This window comes from Rhinopithecus roxellana, chromosome 22 (genome assembly GCF_007565055.1).
Source record: "Rhinopithecus roxellana isolate Shanxi Qingling chromosome 22, ASM756505v1, whole genome shotgun sequence".
NCBI lineage: Eukaryota > Metazoa > Chordata > Mammalia > Primates > Cercopithecidae > Rhinopithecus > Rhinopithecus roxellana.
Window position 1 is genome coordinate 7,816,594 of NC_044570.1, and position 20,805 is coordinate 7,837,398.

A 20,805-nucleotide genomic window follows, 5' to 3' on the forward strand; every position below is an offset into this window, starting at 1 on the left:
GTGCGATCTCAGCTCACTGCAACCTCCACCTCCTGGGTTCAAATGATCCTCCTGCCTAAGCCTCCCGAGTAGCTGGGAGTACAGGTGCACGCCACCACACCCAGCTAAATTTTGTATTTTTTAGTAGAGACGGGGTTTCACCATGTTGGCCAGGCTGGTCTCGAACTCCTGACCTCAAGTGATCCACCTGCCTCAGCTTCCCAAAGTGCTGGGATTACAGGCGTGAGCCACTGCACCCAGCCATCTGCATTTGTTTGATGAGTTTGGGGGCAGTTATTAAGAATCTTATTTTCATAGATGCATGTGCTTTTTTAAATATATGTATAGAAAGGGCTTCCATGTGCGTGTTCCTCAGTGTTTAGGGAGAAGAAAGCAACCCTTAAAATAGAGGAAAATAAAGCTGCTTGGATTATCCTGTTGAAGTTTATCTCTGCCTGTGCCATGCATGAAAAAATACTGGCAGCTGGGCGCAATGGCTCATACCTGTAATCCCAGCACTTTGGGAGGCCGAGGTGGATGGATCACAAGGTCAGGAGATCGAGACCATCCTGGCTAACACGGTGAAACCCCATCTCTACTAAAAATACAAAAACTTAGCTGGGTGTGGTGGTGGGCGCCTATCGTCCCAGCTATTTGGGAGGCTGAGGCAGGAGAATAGCGTGAACCCGGGAGGCGGAGCTTGCAGTGAGCAGAGATCGCACCACTGCGCTCCAACCTGGGTGACAGAACGAGACTCCGTCTCATAAAAAAAGAAAAAGAAAAAATACTGGCAAAGTCTTCACTTAGTTGAGTGTTAGACTCCATATTCCCAGTGGGTCTTGGGGTTCAGAACTGAGTGCTCTCATCCAAGCAATAGGAGCGTCAACCTCAGGAAAGCCCAAGTATTTTGTGTGTATTTTGAGGAGAGGGTTCTCTGTTGCACTGAGCCTCTCTGTGTGTTTTCTTCTTGTTTTCAGCAGAACAAGGGGAGGTGGACATGGAGAGCCACCGGAACGCCAACGCAGAGCCAGCTGGTAAGAAGGACGGGGAACAGCGGTTCGCACACGTGGCCAGTGTTCCCATGTTATCTTCTCCATGCTCTCCCATCTTGCTGTCCTGCTCACATTCTCAAATTTGGTTGCATGGCTTTGAATGTCTTCCTTTATGTCTCGTTGCTTTTGAGGGATACTTTCAAGAGACAATGAATGTATAAAGTTCCTAGGGCCTGGGCCTTCAGAGAAGACCGATATGTGCCTAAGTCTCTGTTTAACAAAATATTAAGGAAGTTTTCCCAGGAGTTCGAGACCAGCCTGGTCAACATGGTGAAACCCTGTCTCTACTAAAAATACAAAATTAGCTGGGTGTGGTGGTGGGCGCCTGTAATCCCACCTACGTGGGAGGCTGAGGCAGAAGAATCACTTGAACCCCAGAGGTGGAGGTTGCAGTGAGCTGAGATCGTGCCACTGCGTTCCAGCCTGGTGACAGAGCGAGACTGTTTCAAAAATAAAAGGTCCAAGTGGCACACGATTGTTGCATCATTGTGAAGTCCACAGCTGGCTGGCGTGCACTGGGAATTAAAAGTCCTTCTGAAATGTATCTCCTGAAATATAACTTGTCAAGTTTTGCTGTCAACCTTTTTTTTGTTGTTAGAGATAGGGTCTCACTTTGTCGCCCAAGCTGGAATGCAGCGGCACGATCATAGCTTACTGCAGCCCTGGCCTCCTGGGCTCAAGGGATCCTCCCACCTCAGCCTCCTGATTGTCTGGAACCACAGGTGTGCACCACCATGCCCGACTGATTTGTTTTTTTATTTTGTGGAGACAGGGTCTCACTAGGTTGCCCATCCTGACCTCAAGCAGCCCTCCCACCTCAGCTTCCCAAAGTGCTGGGATTCCAGGCGTGAACGACCGCGCCCAGCCTGCTATCACTTTCTACAACTCCTCTCAACCAGGTGGAAAATGTGGTTAAGAAGAGACTGTTTAATTCGTGAGAAGCCTCTCAGGGTAAAAGGCATTTTGCCATTAGAAGCACTTTTGAAAATGGCAAGAAAGACATTTCTGTGTGTATATATGTGCGTGTGTTTTGTCTTTCATTTGCACATAATTGGAACCTTCTCATTTGCCTGAGAGATGCAACGTTTATTTTTAATAGGAGCTGTCAAACTGAGATGTATTTTTAGTGAGATGATTTAAAGTATTAATTTTTTTTCTTTTTGAGATGGAGTCTCTCTCTGTCGCCAGAGTGCAGTGGTGCGACCTCTGTTCACTGCAGCGCCCACCTCCCGGGTTGAAGTGAGTCTCCTTCCTCAGCCTCCTGAGTAGCTGCACAGGCACCTACTGTCATGCCCCACTAATTTTCTTTCTATTTTCAGTAGAGACCGGGCCTTCGCCATGTTTTCCAGGCTGGTCTCGAACTCCTGACCTCAAGTGATCTGCCCACCTTGGCCTCCCAAAGTGCTGGGGTTACAGGCGTGAGCCACCGTGCCTGGCATTCAGTTTTAAAGATAGAGACTTCTAGAAAGTGTCTCGCCAGACGTGGTGGCTTATGCCTGTAATCCCAGCACTTTGGGAGGCTGAGGTGGGCGGATCACCTGAGGTTGGGAGTTCGAGACCAGCCTGACCAATATGGAGAAACCCCGTCTCTACTTAACAACAATAACAAAAAATACAAAATTAGCCACGTGTGGTGGCACATGCCTGTAATTCCAGCTACTTGGAAGCCTGAGGCAGGAGAATCGCTTGAACCTGGGAGGCAGAGGTTGTGGTGAGCCAAGATTGCGCCATTCCACTCCAGCCTGGGCAACAAGAGCAAAACTCTGTCTCAAAAATAATAATAATAATAAAAGAAAGTTAGTGTCTTGTTGACTGCTTTTTCGAGTCAGGGAAAGATGTTTAGAACAAGCTATATCTTGAAGAGAAAAGGAAGATTTCTTCTGCTGCCCACTAATGAAGTTGTCTGGCTTCATTAGCCAGTACACTGGTATATATGTGTGGGGCCCTCGTTACTTGAAGGGCTTGGCATTCCAGTGTTTTCTGCCAGCCTGTTTGGAAGAAAAATGCCATTGTTCTTAATTCCTTCTTCCAAATCCCAGCTTCTCCCTCCAAAATAATTTTAAGACTGACATGCAGAATAAAGTTTCCAAAACTTAAATGAACGGACCAGAAAATCTCAGCCTGGCATAATTGCAAATGAATAAAAACTGCACACTCTCATTTAGAAGATGTGTTCTTCCATTTGGTAAGTTATAGGCATTTGTTACTGTCTTGGTGACGTCGTTAGTGGAAATTGCCTTCTGCCGTTTTCCTGCTGCTTTTTCTGCAGTATCCTTTTTTTTTTTTTTTTGTATGAATGGCATCATTCAATGAAATTGAATTGATTGAGAGTTAGGGTTTTGCTTTTTCGTGATGAGTTTTGGGCCCATTTTTCTTATGCAGAAATAAAACCACCGGCTCCTGAAAGTTTCAGGAACTGTGTCCACGTGAGCGCTCAGGGAACTGGGAATGACTTTCTCTTCTCTCTGTCTCTCACAGTTCAGCGTACTCTTTTAGAGAAATAGAAGAATGTTGGCAGAAACAGCCCAGGCATTGGCGGCAGGGTTAGAACAGCTGCCTGAGGCTCCTCCCCGAAGGACATTTGCGTGAGAGCAGAGACGGAGGCCTTCTGTTCACGGCGGATTCTTTGTTGTAATCTTGCGATGTGCTTTGCTTGTTGCTGGGCGGATGATGTTTACTAACGATGAAACATCCAAAGGGGATAGGCACTTGGACCCCCATTCTCCAAGGCCCGGGGGAGAGGGGTTTCCCATGGGATGTGAAAGGCTGGCCATTATTAAGTCCCCGTAACTCAAATGTCAACCCCACCGAGGCACCCCCGGTCCCCCAGAATCTTGGCTGTTTACAAATCACGTGTCCATTGAGCACGTCTGAAACTTCCCTGGTAGCCCTGACTTTTTTTTTTTTTTTTTAATTAAAATAAGGTAAGCCCTTCAATTTGTTTCTTCAATATTTCTTTCATTTGTAGGGATATTTCTTTTTCATGGCAGACTAATAAAAAGAAATTAGAAACCAAGTACTTTTTTTTTTTTTTTTTTTACTTAAATGTTTTGCCATGGGTGGATGTTAAAGAAGGCTGTGGTAATTTACAGGATGGGTTCCAAGTTCTTTTTCTGGGGCTTTAAGGCAAATTTTCAGCCTAAGTGCTAGCTCTTTATTTCCAAAATGTCCTTCTTGGGCTCTTTTCCTTTCCCGTGGCCTGCCACATTGGGACCGGTACTCTTCTGCACCCAGATACTCCCAGCCAGATACTCTTCTCCATCCAGATACTCTTCTCCATCCAAATACTTTGTTTCCAGATACTCTCCCCGCAGCTAGGTACCCTGCCCCGAGTCCAGATACTCCCTGCTTCCAGATACTCCAGTATATGCTCGTCTGTATATTCAGATACTCGTATATTCAGATATTCAGATACTCGGCTGAATCCAGCTACTCCCTACATCCAGATACTCTCCTCCATCTAGATAGTCCGTTTCCAGATACTCTCCCTGCAGCTAGGTACCCCCTCGAGTCCAGATGCTCCCTGCTTCCAGATACTCCTGTATATTCAGATACTCGTCTGAATCCAGATACTCCCTACATCTAGATACTCTCCTCCATCCAGATTTTGGTTTATAGCCAGGTGCTTCCTGCATCCAGATACTCCCTGCATTTTGGTACCCCCACTGAGTTCACATACTCCCTATGTCCAGTTATTCCCCTGAATCCAGATACTCTATGAATCTAGGTACTTACTGCATCCAGATACTCCTTACATCCAAGTACTCTCCTCCATTGAGATACTCCCTATATCTGGATACTCCCTGCATCCAGATGTTCCCTTTCATCCAAATACTGTCTTCCATCCAGATACTCCCTGTCATCCAATTTCTCCCTTCCATCTAGCTACTCTCCTTCATCCAAATACTCCCATCCAGTTACTCTCCTCTATCCACAAACTCCCTTCCAGATACTCTCCTTCATCCAGATACTCCCTTGTATCCAGGTATTCCCTGCATCCAGATGCCCCCTGCATCCAGATACTCCCATCCAGGTACTGCCTTCCATTCAATTACTCTCCTGTACCCACATAACTCCCTTCCTTCCAGATACTCTCCTCCATCCAGATACTCCCTTTCATCTAGATACTTTCTTCCATCCAGTTACTCTCTTATATCCATGTATGCTTTTCCTTCCACACACCCCCTTCCTTCCAGATACTTTCCTCCATCTGGATACTCCCTTCTATCCAGATACTCCCTCCCATCCAGTTACTCTCCTCCATCCAGATACTCCCTTGTATTCTGGTACTCCCTGCATCCAGATGTTCCATGCATCCAGATATTCTCTGTATCCAGCTACCCTCTGTATCCAGGTACCCTCTGAGTCCAGATACTCCCTGCTTCCCAATACTTCCCTGCATCCAGGTACTCCCTGCATCCTGATACCTGCACCTAGATACTTCCCCGTGTTCTCTTGAGTTTCATATGGGTTGAATATCACAAATTTACAAACAGTCTGTCCAGTCTTTACACAGTGTGGAACTACTTCGATGTGAAAGCTGGGTTTAATGTGGGGGTAACATAGCCTTGTGGCTGAGAAAACCCTCATACCCTTTCTAACAAGTTGGGATTAACCAAAAGCCTGTTCTCTTCTCTGCAATACATGACAACTTTTCCACATTGAGCATTGTTTCCCCATGAAGGCTTTCAAAATACATGTCTCTATGAAAGCTTGGAGAGGGCTCCACTTGCATGTTGTGCTAATCTCAGAGAGATCGAAAGTCCTGATATTTGGAATGGGATTGACTTCATAAACTTATCTCCACCGGAAAATGAGGATATCATCAGTATGTCCTCTGTCGCACAGGCAGGCTAACGGGAAGCTGTTAAAATAGTCATGCAGAGAAAGGCAATTTCAAGGGAATGTTCATTTTGCCACTGGTGATGGTGTTAAAAACTGCTGTATGTCACAAAAGCTAGGTTTCCCATGAATCTGTCTACGCAAAGGTATGGTGTTACCATACCCGTGTCAAAAATCGTCTGATTTGGGGGAAGAGGTTGGATGAAGGAGTCAGTCATAAATGCTGGGTCTTTCCCATTTCTAAGCTCAGAAATTCTGCCTTCAATTTCAGTTCTGGTTGGGGGTCATCCAAGCAGTCTCTCTGCTGTTGAGGATTCAACACCTTTTCACATCCCATCATTCTCAGGATACTGATGGGCACAGCCAGCTGGCTTTTTCTGGCATTGGAGTTATTTCTTCTGATTTTGATACTAGTGGTAACTTGGAGTGTGTGAAATCGGGTGAACACAGTGGCGGGAACCCCTTGGTTATTTATCTTACCCTTTCATTGCTTCCTTGAGCAAATACCTATAGGATGCCACCTGTGGTGCAGGTGTGGAGATGACGTTCTAGATTCTCCAGGATGTATTGACACATCACAAACGCCTCATCCTGTCCACCCTGGAGGGGGCCGACCACGGATGTGAATGTTTAATTTTTTAAGGATACTGTCAGTCCATTCCCCATAGAAGTTTCGCAAGTCCCTGGGACTTGAATGATGTCTCAGATCTGTTTCTTAAGAGCCCTACAAACCCTCTGATTATTGCCAATCTCTTAGTTGAAAAATGATGTCAAACGGCCTATCTTCATAAAATCATCTGCGTTCCATTTCTGGAAAACATTTGAATTGCCCTTTGTTTTTATACGGGTGTTGGGTCCTTTTCTTATTGATCTATAGGGGACTGTTTACATATGAAAGGTAGTGCCCTTAGTGAAGTAGGTGGTACATATTCTTTTTCACTTAATCCTTAGTCTGGTGAATCTTCAAGGGCCGAAAGCTGGATTAACCAGCATGCCTGGCCGCTTTGCTGAGTGACCATCACTTGTTATAAAGTTAGAGGGTGGTGTTTCTAGTCCTCCCCAATGAATTATCAAGAATTGTCTTCAAGGTCAGATTCTTCACACCAACTGACTTTAGAATAATAAAAAGAAAAAATACACTAAATCTGTTGTCATTCTATGAATAACATTGACATTTTTGTAAGTATTATACTATCCACAGAAATGGCTCATTAAACAAGAAGCAGAATAATAAAAAGAAGAATAGTAAAAAAAAAAAAAAAAAAAAAAAAAAAAGGCTTTTTTTAAAGATATGTCAAATTAGGGCTTATTTATAAATAAATTTATACTTCGAAGAAATGTGTCAACAAGACTTACTTTTTGTGGAGGGTGGATGTCCGTCTTTGTAGATGATTCATTTTAATTTCTCATGGACATAAAAATAAACATGATTTTATTGAAAGTGGGTTATTTGAAAAAAAGTTTATATGGCTTGTTGGATCATTAAATACCTGGGTAAAACAACTCTTTGTTTCATTATTTTGGAACTTCTATGTAAAGAAAGTCCAATGATTTGGGGAATGATGATTAAAAAGTTATTTAAGGGCTGGGCACGGTGGCTCACATCTGTAATCCCAGCACTTTTGGAGGCCTTGGCAGGCAGATCACTTGAGGTCAGGAGTTTGAGACCAGCCTGGCCAACATGGTGAAATTCCGACTCTACTAAAAATAGAAAAATTAGCCAGGTGTGGTGATGCACGGCTGTAGTCCCAGCTACTTGGGAGGCTGAGGCAGGAGAATCACTGGAACCCAGGAGGCATAGGTTGCAGTGAGCCAAGATCGCCCCACTGCACTCCAGCCTGGGTGAAAGAGCGAGACTCTGTCTCAAAAAAGAAGAAAAAAAGAAATGTTATTTCAGGACTAATAGAACATAGAATAAAATCCTTTATCTATTTTTGAAATAATGGTGTTTGGAATAGGATGGTAGTTGTTGGTATGAGAGCCAATCTCCAACTTCCTAAGGCGAGAGGCTTTTCTGTGATTTATTCTGCAGCTGTTTACTGAGCTTCAGTACATGCTGGGCAGTGTCAGTAAACAAAAAGACCCTTGACACATTCCTTCTTTTTAACAAGGCAGAAGATCCATTGCAACCTGGGCCATAATGTATTCAACCAAACCCCTTAAGCTGTGGTCAAGTCTTCAGTGTCAGGAAAATGCGGTACATCTTGTACATCCTAGGAAGTACATGATTGTGAACTCATGTAAGTGAATTTGTTGTAATAAATGGCAAAGGTAGGTTTCTTAGGTTAAAAAAAAAATGCATGTTTAATTGTTTATGGACACTGTCAAATCACTCCCCCAGACATTGTGCAAATTCACGGGACTCGAAGGATGCTTCAGATCTGTTTCCTAGGAGCCCTGCAAACTTTCTGGTCACTGCCAATCAGTTGAAAAATGATATCAAATCAACTCTGTTAACATTGCATTTCTCTTATCTTGACTGAGGTTGAAGGTCTGTGTGTTGAGAAGCCATTTCCAGAAACCACTTGAACTGCACTTTGTTCATTTTTATGTGTTATCAGTCCATTTCTTATTGATCTATAGGAACTCTTTACATATGAAAGATAGTGCCCTTAGTGAAGTAGACAGCAAGTATGCCTTTTCACTTTATCCTTAGCCTTTTGAATCTTTAAGTGGCATTTTATTTTACATTCTAGTATTTATTATTTTTATGTGGTTAAATGAATGGTTTCTGGTCTTCCTGTAATATTTAGAACAGCTTTGCCCACACTCAACATTACTGAAAAAAAAAAAAAAAAAAAAAAAAACAGTCATTTTCTTCTAAAACTTTTGTGGGAATTTTTTTTTCTATTGCATTAAAATATTTGGGCTCCCAGGGATGCACTTTTTGTATAGGAAAGAGGAAGAGATGCGTCTCTATCTAGTATTTCCCCCACCATGGGGTAATCTCATTATTCTCAAACCGTTTACTGAATAATCCATGTTTTTCCCACTGATTTAAAATGCAGTTTACATCACGCACTAACTTCCTGTATGTCCCAGGGGTTGGTGGGGAGACTTTCTGTCCTCTCCTGTCTCTCACTGATCACTCTGCAAATGAGGTAATGCCACATGATTTTAATGACGGTAGCTTGAGAATTATAGTTTTTCATGTATGACAAGGCTCACTGCCTTTCCCATTCATCTTTTCAGGATGTTCTTGGCCGTCTTCTGCTGTTTAATTTTTCATTTGTATTTTAGGATCCGCTTGCCCATTCTAAGAAAAACGCTGTTAATATTTTTATAAGAATTACATTAATTTAGATTAATTTAGGAATGTTTGTAGTCTAGAGTATAAGAATAAAATACATCTTTCTCTCTCTTTTTCTTTTTCTTTTTTGAAATGGAGTCTCACTTGGTCGCCAGGCTGGAGTGTAGTGGCGCGATCTCAGCTCACTTGCAACCTCCACCTCCCGGGTTCAAGCGATTCTCCTGCCTCAGCCTCCCGAGTAGCTGGACCACAGGTGCACCACCATGCCCAGCAAATTGTTGTATTTTTAGTAGAAACAGGGTTTCGCCATGTTGGCCAGGATGGTCTCAGTCTGTTGACCTCATGATCTCCCTGCCTCAACCTCCCAAAGTGCTGGGATTACAGGCATGAGCCACTGTGCCTGGCCCGATACATCTCTTTTTTAAGTTGACTTCTTTTGTATCTCTTTACAGCGTTTTCACATTTTTATATTGATTTGTACCTTTCATATTTTATATATTTAAACTACCTGCTTATGTTAATTCTGTACCATGCTAACTTCATTCATGATTCATATGGACATGCACAGTCACGGATACAACAGGCTTTCATCTATCAAACTATGAAAAAATGTTTCTATTCTCTTAACATTTTGTGGGGATACAACAGATTTTCATACATAAATCATGAAAAAATGCATCTACTAACACTTTGTGGAGATACAACAAGTTTTCATATATAAAATCATGAAAAAATGTATTTATTCTTCTAACACTTTGTGGGGATACAACAGGTTTTCATATATAAAATTATGAAAAAAAATTCTTCTAACACTTTTGTGGGGATACAAAAGGCTTTCATATATAAAATCATGAAAAAGGCTGGGTGCGGTGGCTAACACTTGTAATCCCAGCACTTTGGGAGGCCGAGGTGGGTGGATGAAGAGGTCAGGAGATTGAGACCATCCTGGCCAACATGGTGAAACCCCATCTCTCCTAAAAATACAAAAACTAGCTGGGCATGGTGGCATGTAATGGTGGCATGCACCTGTAATGTACTCGGGAGACTGAGGCAGGAGAATCGCTTGAACTCGGGAGGTGGAGCTTGCAGTGAGCCGAGATCGCGCCACTGCACTCCAGCCTGGCGACAGAGCAAGAGTCCATCTATTCTCTTTGGTACGTTCCATCAATACCGAATTTATTTGTAAACTAGTTCAACCATTATGGAAAACAGTATGGCAATTCCTCAAGGATCTAGAACTAGATGTACCATATGACCCAGCCATCCCACTACTGGGTATATACCCAAAGGATTATAAATTATTCTACTACAAAGACACATGCACACGTATGTTTATTGCGGCACTATTCACAATAGCAAAGACTTGGAATCAACCCAAATGTCCATCAGTGACAGACTGGATTAAGAAAATGTGGCACATATACACCATGGAATACTATGCAGCCATAAAAAAGGATGAGTTTGCGTCCTTTGTAGGGACATGGATGCAGCTGGAAACCATCATTCTTAGCAAACTATCACAAGAAGAGAAAATCAAACACCGCATGTTCTCACTCATAGGTGGGAACTGAACAATGAGATCACTTGGACTCGGGAAGGGGATCATCACACACTGGGGCCTATCATGGGGAGGGGGGAGGAGGGAGGGATTGCACTGGGGAGTTATACATGATATAAATGATGAATTGATGGGTGCTGACGAGTTGGTGGGTGCAGCACAGCAACATGGCATGAGTATACATATGTAACAAACCTGTACGTTATGCACATGTACCCTAAAACTTAAAGTATAATAAAAATAAAAAATAAAAAAATAAAAAAAATAAAAAAAAAAGAAAATAAGCAAAAAAAAAAAAAAAAAAGTTTTACCTTCTGAGAACGAATGTGGCAGCTTGTAATATTTAAGTGTCTAACATTTCATCCTTTCAGATTAAAACAAATTGTTGGGGAAAAAAAAAAAAAAGAGTCCATCTAAAAAAAAAAAAAAAAAGATCATGAAAAAAAGTATTCTTCTGCCGGGTGCGGTGGCTCAAGCCTATAATCCCAGCACTTTGGGAGGCCGAGACGAGCGGATCACGAGATCAGGAGATCGAGACCATCCTGGCTAACATGGTGAAACCCCGTCTACTAAAAAATACAAAAAACTAGCCGGGCGAGGTGGCGGGCGCCTGTAGTCCCAGCTACTCGGGAGGCTGAGGCAGGAGAATGGCGTAAACCCGGGAGGCGGAGCTTGCAGTGAGCTGAGATCCGGCCACAGCACTCCAGCCTGGGTGACAGAGTGAGACTCCGTCTCAAAAAAAAAAAAAAAAAAAGTATTCTTCTAACACTTTTGTGAAGGTTACAACAGGTTTTCATCTATAAAATAATGAAAAAATGTATCTATTCCTTTCTTAAGAACATTTGTCAGGAATGGGTATTAAATTCAGTCAAGTGCTTTTTTGGGATGCACCATGATGACTGCATGGTTTTCTACTTTGACCTATTAATCTGGTGAATTAAATATAATGACATAAAATCGATCATCCTTCAATCCAATCTTATTTGGTGTTACACTTTAGTTTTGTTATTTTCTTTAGGATTATTGTGTCAACATTCAAAAGTCAAATTCATGTGTGTTATATGTTTCCACATAATATATTTCAATATTGTGCTTTCTTCATACGTAGATTTTGGTAGATTTTCTTCTTTCTGTTATGGAAAATCTGATTGGCTAAAGTTTTCTGGGTATGGGGTGTGTGTGTGTGTGTGTCTGTGTGTGTTTTAGAGGGGGCAAAGGGTTTTTGTTTCTGTCTAATGGAGAGATATTTGTATTTATTTATTTAGAGACGGAGTCTCACTGTGTCACCCAGGCTGGAGTGCAGTGGCACGATCTTGGCTCACTGCAACCTCCACCTCCCAAGTTCAAGCGATTCTCCTGCCTCAGCCTCCCGAGTAGCTGGAATTACACGCATACACCACCATGCCTGGCTAATTTTTGTATATTTAGTAGAGATGCGGTTTCACCATGTTGACTAGGCAGGTCTCGAACTCCTGACTTCAAGTGATCTGCCCGCCTTGGCCTCCCAAAGTGCTGGGATTACAGGCATGAGTCTCTGTACCCGGCCAGGAAATGAATTAAAAAAAAAAAAACTGTCTGTATTTCTACTTCTTCATTGGAAAGTCATTCATACTTACTTAAGTTTTCAAATATCACAGTGCAGATTAGAGCAAAGTAATTGTTTATAATCCTTCCACATCCTCCAAGTGTATGGAGAAGCTCGCATTCTTCTTGTTTGGTGCTGTCATTATTTTAGTTGGATATCTTTGTCAATTTTAGTTTTCTCAAATAATGTTTAAATTATGTGACAAATCATTTCTCAATTTTTAATGCGTTAATTTCCTCCACCTGCTTTTCTGGGGTTTAATGTGATATCCACTCTCCCCACAGGATGACTTCTTGAGTTGAACGTTCGTTCCATTATTTTCATTCTTTCTTGCTTAATGTTGTCAGCACGTGAGATTCTGACTTTTCATCTGCGTGCTGCAAGCTCTCAGGTTCTTTCGTGGACAGTTTGTGTCACGGTCATTTTCTAGTATTTAGCATTTTCGGCTTTTGTTTCCTGTCAACCTAACATTAAAAGTTTTTTAAAATATCTGGGTGATATTGTTGCTTTGTTTGCTTTCCTGGTTTCATTATCCATTTTCAATGTTACTGCTGTGAATTTGCACAGTCTCCTTGGGGAGTGATTTGGCTGTATATTAGTCAGCGTTCTCTAGAGGCACAGAACTAATGGAATATATATATATATATACACACAAAGGGGAGTTTATTAAGTATTAACTCACATGATCACAAGGTCCCACAGTAGGCCATCTGCAGGCTGAGGAGCAAGGAGAGCCAGTCCCAGTCCCAAAACTGAAAAACTTGCAGTCGGATGTTTGAGGGCAGGAAGCATCCAGCACAGGGCAGAGATGTAGGCTGGAAGGCTAGGCCAGTGTCTCTTTTCACATTTTTTGGCCTGCTTTATATTCTAGCCTCGATGGCAGCTGATTAGATTATGCCCACCCAGATTAGGGTCAGGGGGTCCTGCCTTTCCCAGCCTACGGACTCAAACATTAATCTCCTTTGCAACACCCTCACAGACACACCCACAAGCAATACTTTGTGTCAATCAATCCAATCAGGTTGGCAGTCAGTATGAACCATCACAGGCAGTGTCTACAAACAATGAAACATTTACACACCTTTCTACCTAATTCCTGCCCATTCCTGACAAACATTCCTAAGAAAGGAATAGATTGATTTTTCTTGATTTTATATTAGACCTGTTGTATCCATGTCTGTATGTGTGCCAGGGTGAATCACAAAGTCAGGAAGTTAGTGTGACACAGAATAAGAATATCTTTATTCTTTTATGTTTTATTACTTTTTGTTTTTGAGACAGAGTCTCACTCTGTCCCGCAAGCTGGAGTGCAGTGGCCTGATCTCAGCTCACTACAACCTCCACCTTTCCGGTTCAAGTGATTCTCCTGCCTCAGCCTCCCAAGTAGCTGGGATTACAGGCACACACCACCACACCCAGCTAATTTTTGTATTTGCAGTAGAAATGTGGTTTCACCATGTTGGCCAGGCTGGTCTCAAACTCCTGACCTCAGGTGATTCATCTGCCTCGGCCTCCCAAAGTGCTGGGATTGCAGGTGTGAGCCATCACGCATGGCCTAGAATATTCTTGGTCTTATTTCCAATTTTACAGCAACAGCATCCTTCTGTCTTGTTTCTACTTAAAAAAAACAGTTTGCTAAAGCTTTCTTTGTAGTGCAATTGTGAAATTTCAGGAGCATCCCATGAACATTGAAAAGGAGGTGCATTCTCACTTTTTAATGTATCGAGGATGTGAAAATTAAAATCAGCTTTGTAAATTCTGCCATGTCTGTGAGCTCCCAGCATGTGATCAGTTGACGCTTCGAGCGGGGAAGTAGAGTGCTTTTCCCCTAACGTGCTCTGATCTGGAGCCTGCGTGTATTACCGCTGGGCACACAGCCTGCCCCGACCAGCCATCTGGCTGCAGATGAGCTATGTGGCCACGTGGTCCTTGTGGTTACTGTAGTGAAGCAGAGGCGATAAAACTGTGTTTCACAGGACTCGCGCGACACACAACTTTGATGTCGGTAAACTAGAACCTCGGAGCCAAATCTGCCCACAGTGAGTTTTCGTACAGCTTTCAAGGTAAGAATTTTCTTATTCTTATTGTCGTTATTGTTGTTTTGAGATGGAGTCCCACTCTGTCGCCCAGGCTGGAGTGCAGTGGTGTGATCTTGGCTCACTGCAACCTCCACTCCCTGGGTTCAAGTGATTCTCCTGCCTCAGCCACCTGAGCAGCTGGAACTACAGGCATGCGCCACCACGCCCGGCTACTTTTTGTATTTTTAGTAGAGACAGGGTTTCACCATGCTGGCCAGGCTGGTCTCGAACTCCTGGCCTCAATGATCCGCCTGCCTCTGGCTCTCAAAGTCCTGGAATTACAGACATGAGTCACGGTGCCCAGCCAAGAATGGTTTTTTACATGTCTGAATAATTTTTAAAATTCCAAAGAACAATAATATTTTGTAATGCATGAAAATTATGTGACACTCAAATTTTTATGTCCATAAAGTCCACTTGGCACACACACATTGGTTACATATTGCAGCAGAGTCGATATGGTTTGCAAAGATAAATGCCTTTACTATCTGACCTTCTACAGAAAAGCTTATCTGCTCTTGCCTTAGGAAGCATGTAAAATACAACACTGTCTGGCACGTGGTAGGCATGGTGGAAATCTTAGCAATTATTTTGCAATCTGAGAGGATTTCCTGAATTTAACCATTTAACCGAATTCCTCACTACCTTTTGGGAAACTTTTTTTTTTTTTTTAATTAAGGTGAAATTCACAAATCATAGAATTAACTGTTTTTTTTGTTTTTTTTTTTTTTTTTTTTGACACGGAGTCTCTGTTGCCCAGGCTGGCATGATCTCGTCTCATTGCAACCTCCACTTCCCGGGTTCAGGCGATTCTCGTGCCTCAGCCTGCCAAGTAGTTGGGATTACAGGCAGTCACCACCACATCTGGCTAATTTTTGTATTTTTAGTAGAGATGGGTTTCATCATGTTGGCCAGGCTGGTCTCTAACTCCTGACCTCAGGTGGTCTACCAGCCTCAGCCTCCGAAAGTGCTGGGATGACAGGAGAATTCACCATTTTAAAGTGAACAATTCAGGGCGCTTGCTGCTTTCACAGTGTTGTGTGGCCACCATTTCAACCTAGTTCCAAGATAATTTCACTGCCCCCAAAAGAAATCCCATTAGCAGCTGTTTTTTATATTGGCTTCCTGGGGGCTGTCATAAAAACATGCTTCAAACTGGGAAGGGGGCTTGAAAGACAGTTAAGCTGTCACAGTTCTGGAGCATAGAGGTCTGAAATCAAGGAGCAAACAGGGTGGGTCCTTCTTTCCTTCCTTCCTTCCTCTTTCTTCCTTTCCTTTCCTTCCCTTTCCTCTTCCTCTTTCTTTCTTTCTTTCTTTCTTTCTTTCTTTCTTTCTTTCTTTCTTTCTTTCTTTCTTTCTTTCTTTCTTTCTTTCTTTCTTTCTTTCTTTCTCTCTCTCTCTCTCTCTTCCTTTCTTTCTTTTTCTTTTTCTTCTTTCTTTCTTCCTTTCTTTCTTCTTTCTTTCCTTCTTTCTTTCTTTTCTTCTTTCCTTCTTTCTTCTCTCTCTCTCTTGCTCTCTCTTTCTCTCTTTCTTTCTGACAGAGTCTCATTCTGTTTCTGTTGCCTAGTCTGGAGTGCAGTGGCACAATCTCGGCTCACTGCAACCTCTGCCTCCCGGGTTCAAGCGATTCTCCTGCCTCAACTTCCCAAGTAGCTGGGATTACAGGCGCACGCCACCATGCCTAGCTAATTTTTGTATTTTCAGTAGAAATGGGGTTTCACCATGTTGGCCAGGCTGGTCTCAAACTTCTAATCTCTACTGATCCGCCCGCCTCAGCCTCCCAAAGTGCTGAGATTACAGACATGAGCCACCGAGCCCAGCCAGCAGGGCTGATTTCTTCTGACGCTGTGAGGTAGAATGGATTCCATGCCCCTCCCATTGCGTCCAGTGGTTTGCTGCCAATATCCCTTGGCTTGTAGGTGCATCACCCCAATCTCCCACTTCATATTCTCAAGGCCTTCTCCCTGTGTGCATGTCGGTGTCCAGATTTCTCTCTTCTTTTAAAATACCAATCATATTGCATTGGGGCCCATCCTGTTCCAGTATGACCTCATCTTAACTAATGATTAGGTTGGTGCAAAAGTAATTGCGGTTTTCGCCTTTAAAAGTAATGGCGAGGGGCTGGGCATGCTAGCTCCTGACTGTAATCTCAGCACTTTGAGAGGCCAAGGTGGGTGGATTATGAGGTCAGAAGTTTGAGACCAGCCTGGCCAACATGGTGAAACCTCGTCTCTACTAAAAATGCAAAAATTAACGGGGTGTGGTGGTGCATGCCTGTAATTCCAGCTACTCAGGAGGCTGAGGCAGGAAAATCACTTGAACTCAGGAGGCAGTAGTTGCAGTGAGCAGAGATCGCACCACTGCACTCCAGCCTGGGTGACAGAGTGAGCCTGTGTCTCAAAAAAACAAACAAACAAAAGTCATGGTGAAAATTGTAATTGCTTTTGCACCAAAGTAATACATCTGCAAAGATCTTACTTCCAAAGAAAGTCACATTCTGAAGTACTGAAGGGTAGGGTTTCAATATATGAAGTTTGGGGGGGACAAAATGCAACTCATAATATACCCATTCCCATGTCTTTCCAGCCCCTGGCAACTGGCAATGTGCTTTCAGTCTCTGCAGATTTGCCTGTTCTGGACATTTCAGAGAAATGGAATCCTACACAATGCGTTCTTCTGTGTCTGTTTTCTGTAACTCAGCATCCGGTTTTTGACTTCCATCCACTTTGTAGCAGGTGTCACAGTGTCAGTCCTCTTTGGGGTCAGGGGACTTTGAAGGAAGTATCTTTCTAAATGCATCAACTGCGTCCTGGACTCTACCATTCAGAGTTTAGAGATTGCACAAGCTAACTGCCTTAGAGCATTTCCCCCATATGCGCACACACACGTGCACACACACACATGCACACACACATGCACACATACACACGCACACACGCACATGCACACACATGCACACATACACACACACGCACATGCACACACATACACACATGCACACATACACACGCACACACGCACATGCACACACATGCACACATACACACGCACACACGCACATGCACACACATGAACACATGCACACACGCATACGTGCACGCACGCACACACACGCACACGCTCACAGACACACGCACACATACATGCACACGCTCACATGCACACATGCACACGCACGCACATACACAAACATGCACACCCACACACATGCACATGCACGTTCACATACACGCACACACACATGCACATACACACATACCCCTGTTTGCACAGGAACTTAATCCATCCAAGTAGCTTACCTTTATAAAGATGTTGCAGTCCAGGCACGGTGACTGTAATCCCAGCACGTTGGGCAGCTGAGGCAGGTGGATCACTTGAGGTCAGGAGTTCAAGACCAGCCTGGGCAATGCAGTGAAACCCTGTCTGTACTAAAAATACAGAAATTAGCCGGGCGTGGTGTCAGGTGCCTATAATCCCAGCTACTCGGGCGGCTGAGGCAGGAGAATTGCTTGAACCTGAGAGGCGGAGGCTGTAGTGAGCCGAGATCACACCACTGCACTCCAGCCTGGGCAACAGAGTGAGACTCTGTCAAAAAAAAAAAAAAGAAAGAAAGAAAGAAAGAAGAAGAAGATATTACATAGAAGACAAATCCCAAACACCAGATCAACAACATGAACAGATGTAGCACTTTCAAGTGCTCACAAGTGCAGAGAGAAAAGTCCAAGGTTTATTTGTCCTTTTGGGTCTGTTTAACATGAATCCTGCTTCTCTGGGAATTCACAAGCTGCCCTCATTACTAAGACTGATTTTCCCCTTTCTCCTGCAGTTAACCTATTTACCAGAGGACTTCAAAGCTGTTTGCAAATGCTAACTTTTTAAGTTCTTGCCTACTGCTTCGGGGTAGGTAGAGTGTAAGGGTTAACCTACGAGTTGTACATGGATAAATTAGACACAGTCACAGAGCTGCAGGGAAAAACATAATAATAAACATTGTGAAAGCAGGATTAATCATCAAACTGAGCTATCCAGTCATATTTCTTCTCCAAGAAGATTTCAAATAGAAGATGTAAATTTTGGTAGTTAGATAAAATGTCTCAGATTTAAGTGAAAGACACAAAAGCCACGTGTCATCTGCTTTTCCTGAACAACAGTCTCTGCTGAAATATTAGTTCTGCCACCTACAAAGACAACTGAAGGCTGAGGATGATAAATCCGTCTCGGAAGTCACTGAGTTTGTTAGGTATAAAAGCCAAGACTTCAACTGAGGTCTTTGCACTGACATGCGCATTAGCCCCACACTGGGTATCACTGGACTATCACGTACTGCAGGAGGAAGATACAGGCGGCCAGTGTCTTCTCTGGTTTCTGGGTTGGTGACTTTGAAGTTGCTACAGCTCCCACGCCCTCAGCGAGCAGAGTTGCCAAGCAAGTGTGCCGGCTTCCAGAAGCCTGAGCTGCCCATTGGCGCTGGGGAACCACCCCGGTGTCCCCATCCTCTGCGCTGCTGCAGATTGGTGGGGCAGCCCGGGGAGGCTGGCTCCGAGACGTGACTGAGCGTGCCTACACTGGTCCCACAGGTTTTCAGCTGTGGAGTTTGGGATCTGAGCTTGGAGCCCATTTGTTTCTGGCAGTTCGGTTCATATTTTCCACTTGAAGACATCACTTCCCTTCCTTCCAAGCTGGGAGACCAGAAGTCAACAACAGGAGGGTGGAGAGGCCAGATCTCACAATCCGCTTGGCTGCGGAGTCCGCTGAGGTTCTTGCATCCTGAAGTAAACTATGGAGAGCTGGTGGGGACTTCCTTGTCTTGCGTTCCTGTGTTTTCTAATGCACGCCCGAGGTAAGAGGCATTTTGCTTTGAGGGAGATCTGCCTAGGCATGGATTTTTCTCTTCTCGCTTTAAGAAACTCCTTCCAAAGGAGTTGCTATGAAGTGAATGGGGATAATTTGCCCAATGGGATTAGAAAGGAGACTAAGAGCGATGGGTGGCTGAGAGGGGAGGGAGAAGACGGGCTGCTCCAATTTGGAAACTGGGAATTAGACCCAGAAGGGCAGGATGTTAGCTGATAGAATTTAGATATTCACCGTATTTTCCTGTTTTGATCCGTGTGTCCCAAGGGTTTTAAAAAACGACCTATTTAACTCCACGACTCAAGCATGACTGGGCATGTGGGGAACGTCAATCATTTCTTTCTGATTTTAAAAATTAGTTCTGACCATTTCCATATGGTAAAAATAGAGCTGAAACGACTTCATCCCATGGGGCGGATTATTAGAGATTCGTTTGCCAGAGGGTTGCATTTGTTCAGATTTTTAAACCTTTTCCTAAACACTGTCATTCATTCTTGCAAATTAAAACCACCTGAATAGTTTTACATCAAAAACTTCAACAAGAACTTGCAGGCTGGCTGTCCCAGACTCCAAGATTAGAGTTTTTAGTTTCGTGTGAGGACCTCTTTAAGAAACTCCAATGAATTCATAAAGAATAGGATTTGAACAACAATTGAGTAAGTTTCTTTGGTCATTTTAATGTGGCGATTCCAGAGAAGGGAATACCCAGGCGAATCTTAACAGGGAGAAGTATTTCTGTTAGGAATGAAAACACATCCTTCAATGTTCCTGTGGCCGCACTTCCTGTTTATCCTGTTTAAAGACTTGGATGCCATTAAGATTGGAGTTGGCTGTTTATGGGCAGAGGCAATGCTGGGATGGATAGATCCTGGTGGACATAGTCTGGGATCTGTAGTGAGAATTTTTTATTATTCTGTGCTGTCTTCAGATCTCACCTAGTGAGTGGAGGATGCGGCAATGCATTCATTAGTTTCTGTTTACAGGGACATGTTCAACAGTAAACCCACCTCCCCAGAAAAGTACTTCCAGGAGTTTATATCATTCACAGTAAGAGCCAAAGGTTAAACATATCCCCCTGGGCGAATCAACTTCTACAAAGTGCAGTATACAGACAGTTCCCAACTTACAATGGTTTGACACTATGGATCAATTTAAGATTTTTCAACTTTACAATGATGCAAAATTGGTATGCATTCAGTACAAACTAAAACTGTACTTTGAGTACCCATAAAACTATTCTTTTTTTTTTTTTTTTTTTTTTTTGAGATGTAGTGTTGTTCTGTTGTCCAGGCTGGAGTGCAATGGCACAATCTCAGCTCACTGCAACCTCACCTCCTGGATTCAAGCAATTCTCCTGCCTCAGCAGCTCAGGTAGCTGGGATTATAGGAGCCTGCCCACCACACCCAGCTAATTTTTGTATTTTTAGTAGAGACTAGGTTTCACCATGTTGGCCAGGCTGCTCTCGAACTCCTGTCCTAAGGTGATCCACCTGCCTCGGCCTCCCAAAGCGCTGGAATTAAAAGTGTGAGCTACCGTGCCCGGCCCCATACAGCCATTCTGTTTTTCACTTTCAGTACAATATTCATTAAATTATGTGAGGTATGCAAAC

At 43.4% G+C, this 20,805-nt stretch overlaps 2 protein-coding genes across 10 annotated transcripts in view; both read left to right on the top strand.

Annotated features, from left to right (window-relative positions):
* The window catches only part of CD99 (CD99 molecule (Xg blood group)), a 49,535-nt gene extending 45,488 nt beyond the window's left edge, over positions 1-4,047 (top strand). The window contains exons 9-10 of one of the 2 annotated variants that reach the window (XM_010369193.2): positions 957-1,013; positions 3,510-4,047. In XM_010369193.2, coding sequence (XP_010367495.1) covers positions 957-1,013; positions 3,510-3,535 — 83 coding nt within the window. In that variant the 3' untranslated portion in view covers positions 3,536-4,047. The remainder of the gene's footprint in view (positions 1-956; positions 1,014-3,509) is intronic. The other variant, XM_010369195.2, reaches the window with a different exon arrangement.
* A 14,434-nt stretch (positions 4,048-18,481) lies between these two features.
* LOC104667027 (ribonuclease H2 subunit C-like) overlaps positions 18,482-20,805 on the top strand; it is a 41,189-nt gene continuing 38,865 nt past the window's right edge. For 2 of the 8 annotated variants that reach the window (XR_004055818.1, XM_030926255.1), the window contains exon 1: positions 18,482-19,184. Coding sequence is in view for 1 of the 8 variants with exons in the window: in XM_030926254.1 (XP_030782114.1) it covers positions 19,124-19,184 (61 nt within the window). In the remaining 7 variants the exon portion in view is untranslated. The remainder of the gene's footprint in view (positions 19,185-20,805) is intronic. The other 6 variants (XR_004055819.1, XR_004055820.1, XR_004055817.1 and 3 more) reach the window with 5 other exon arrangements.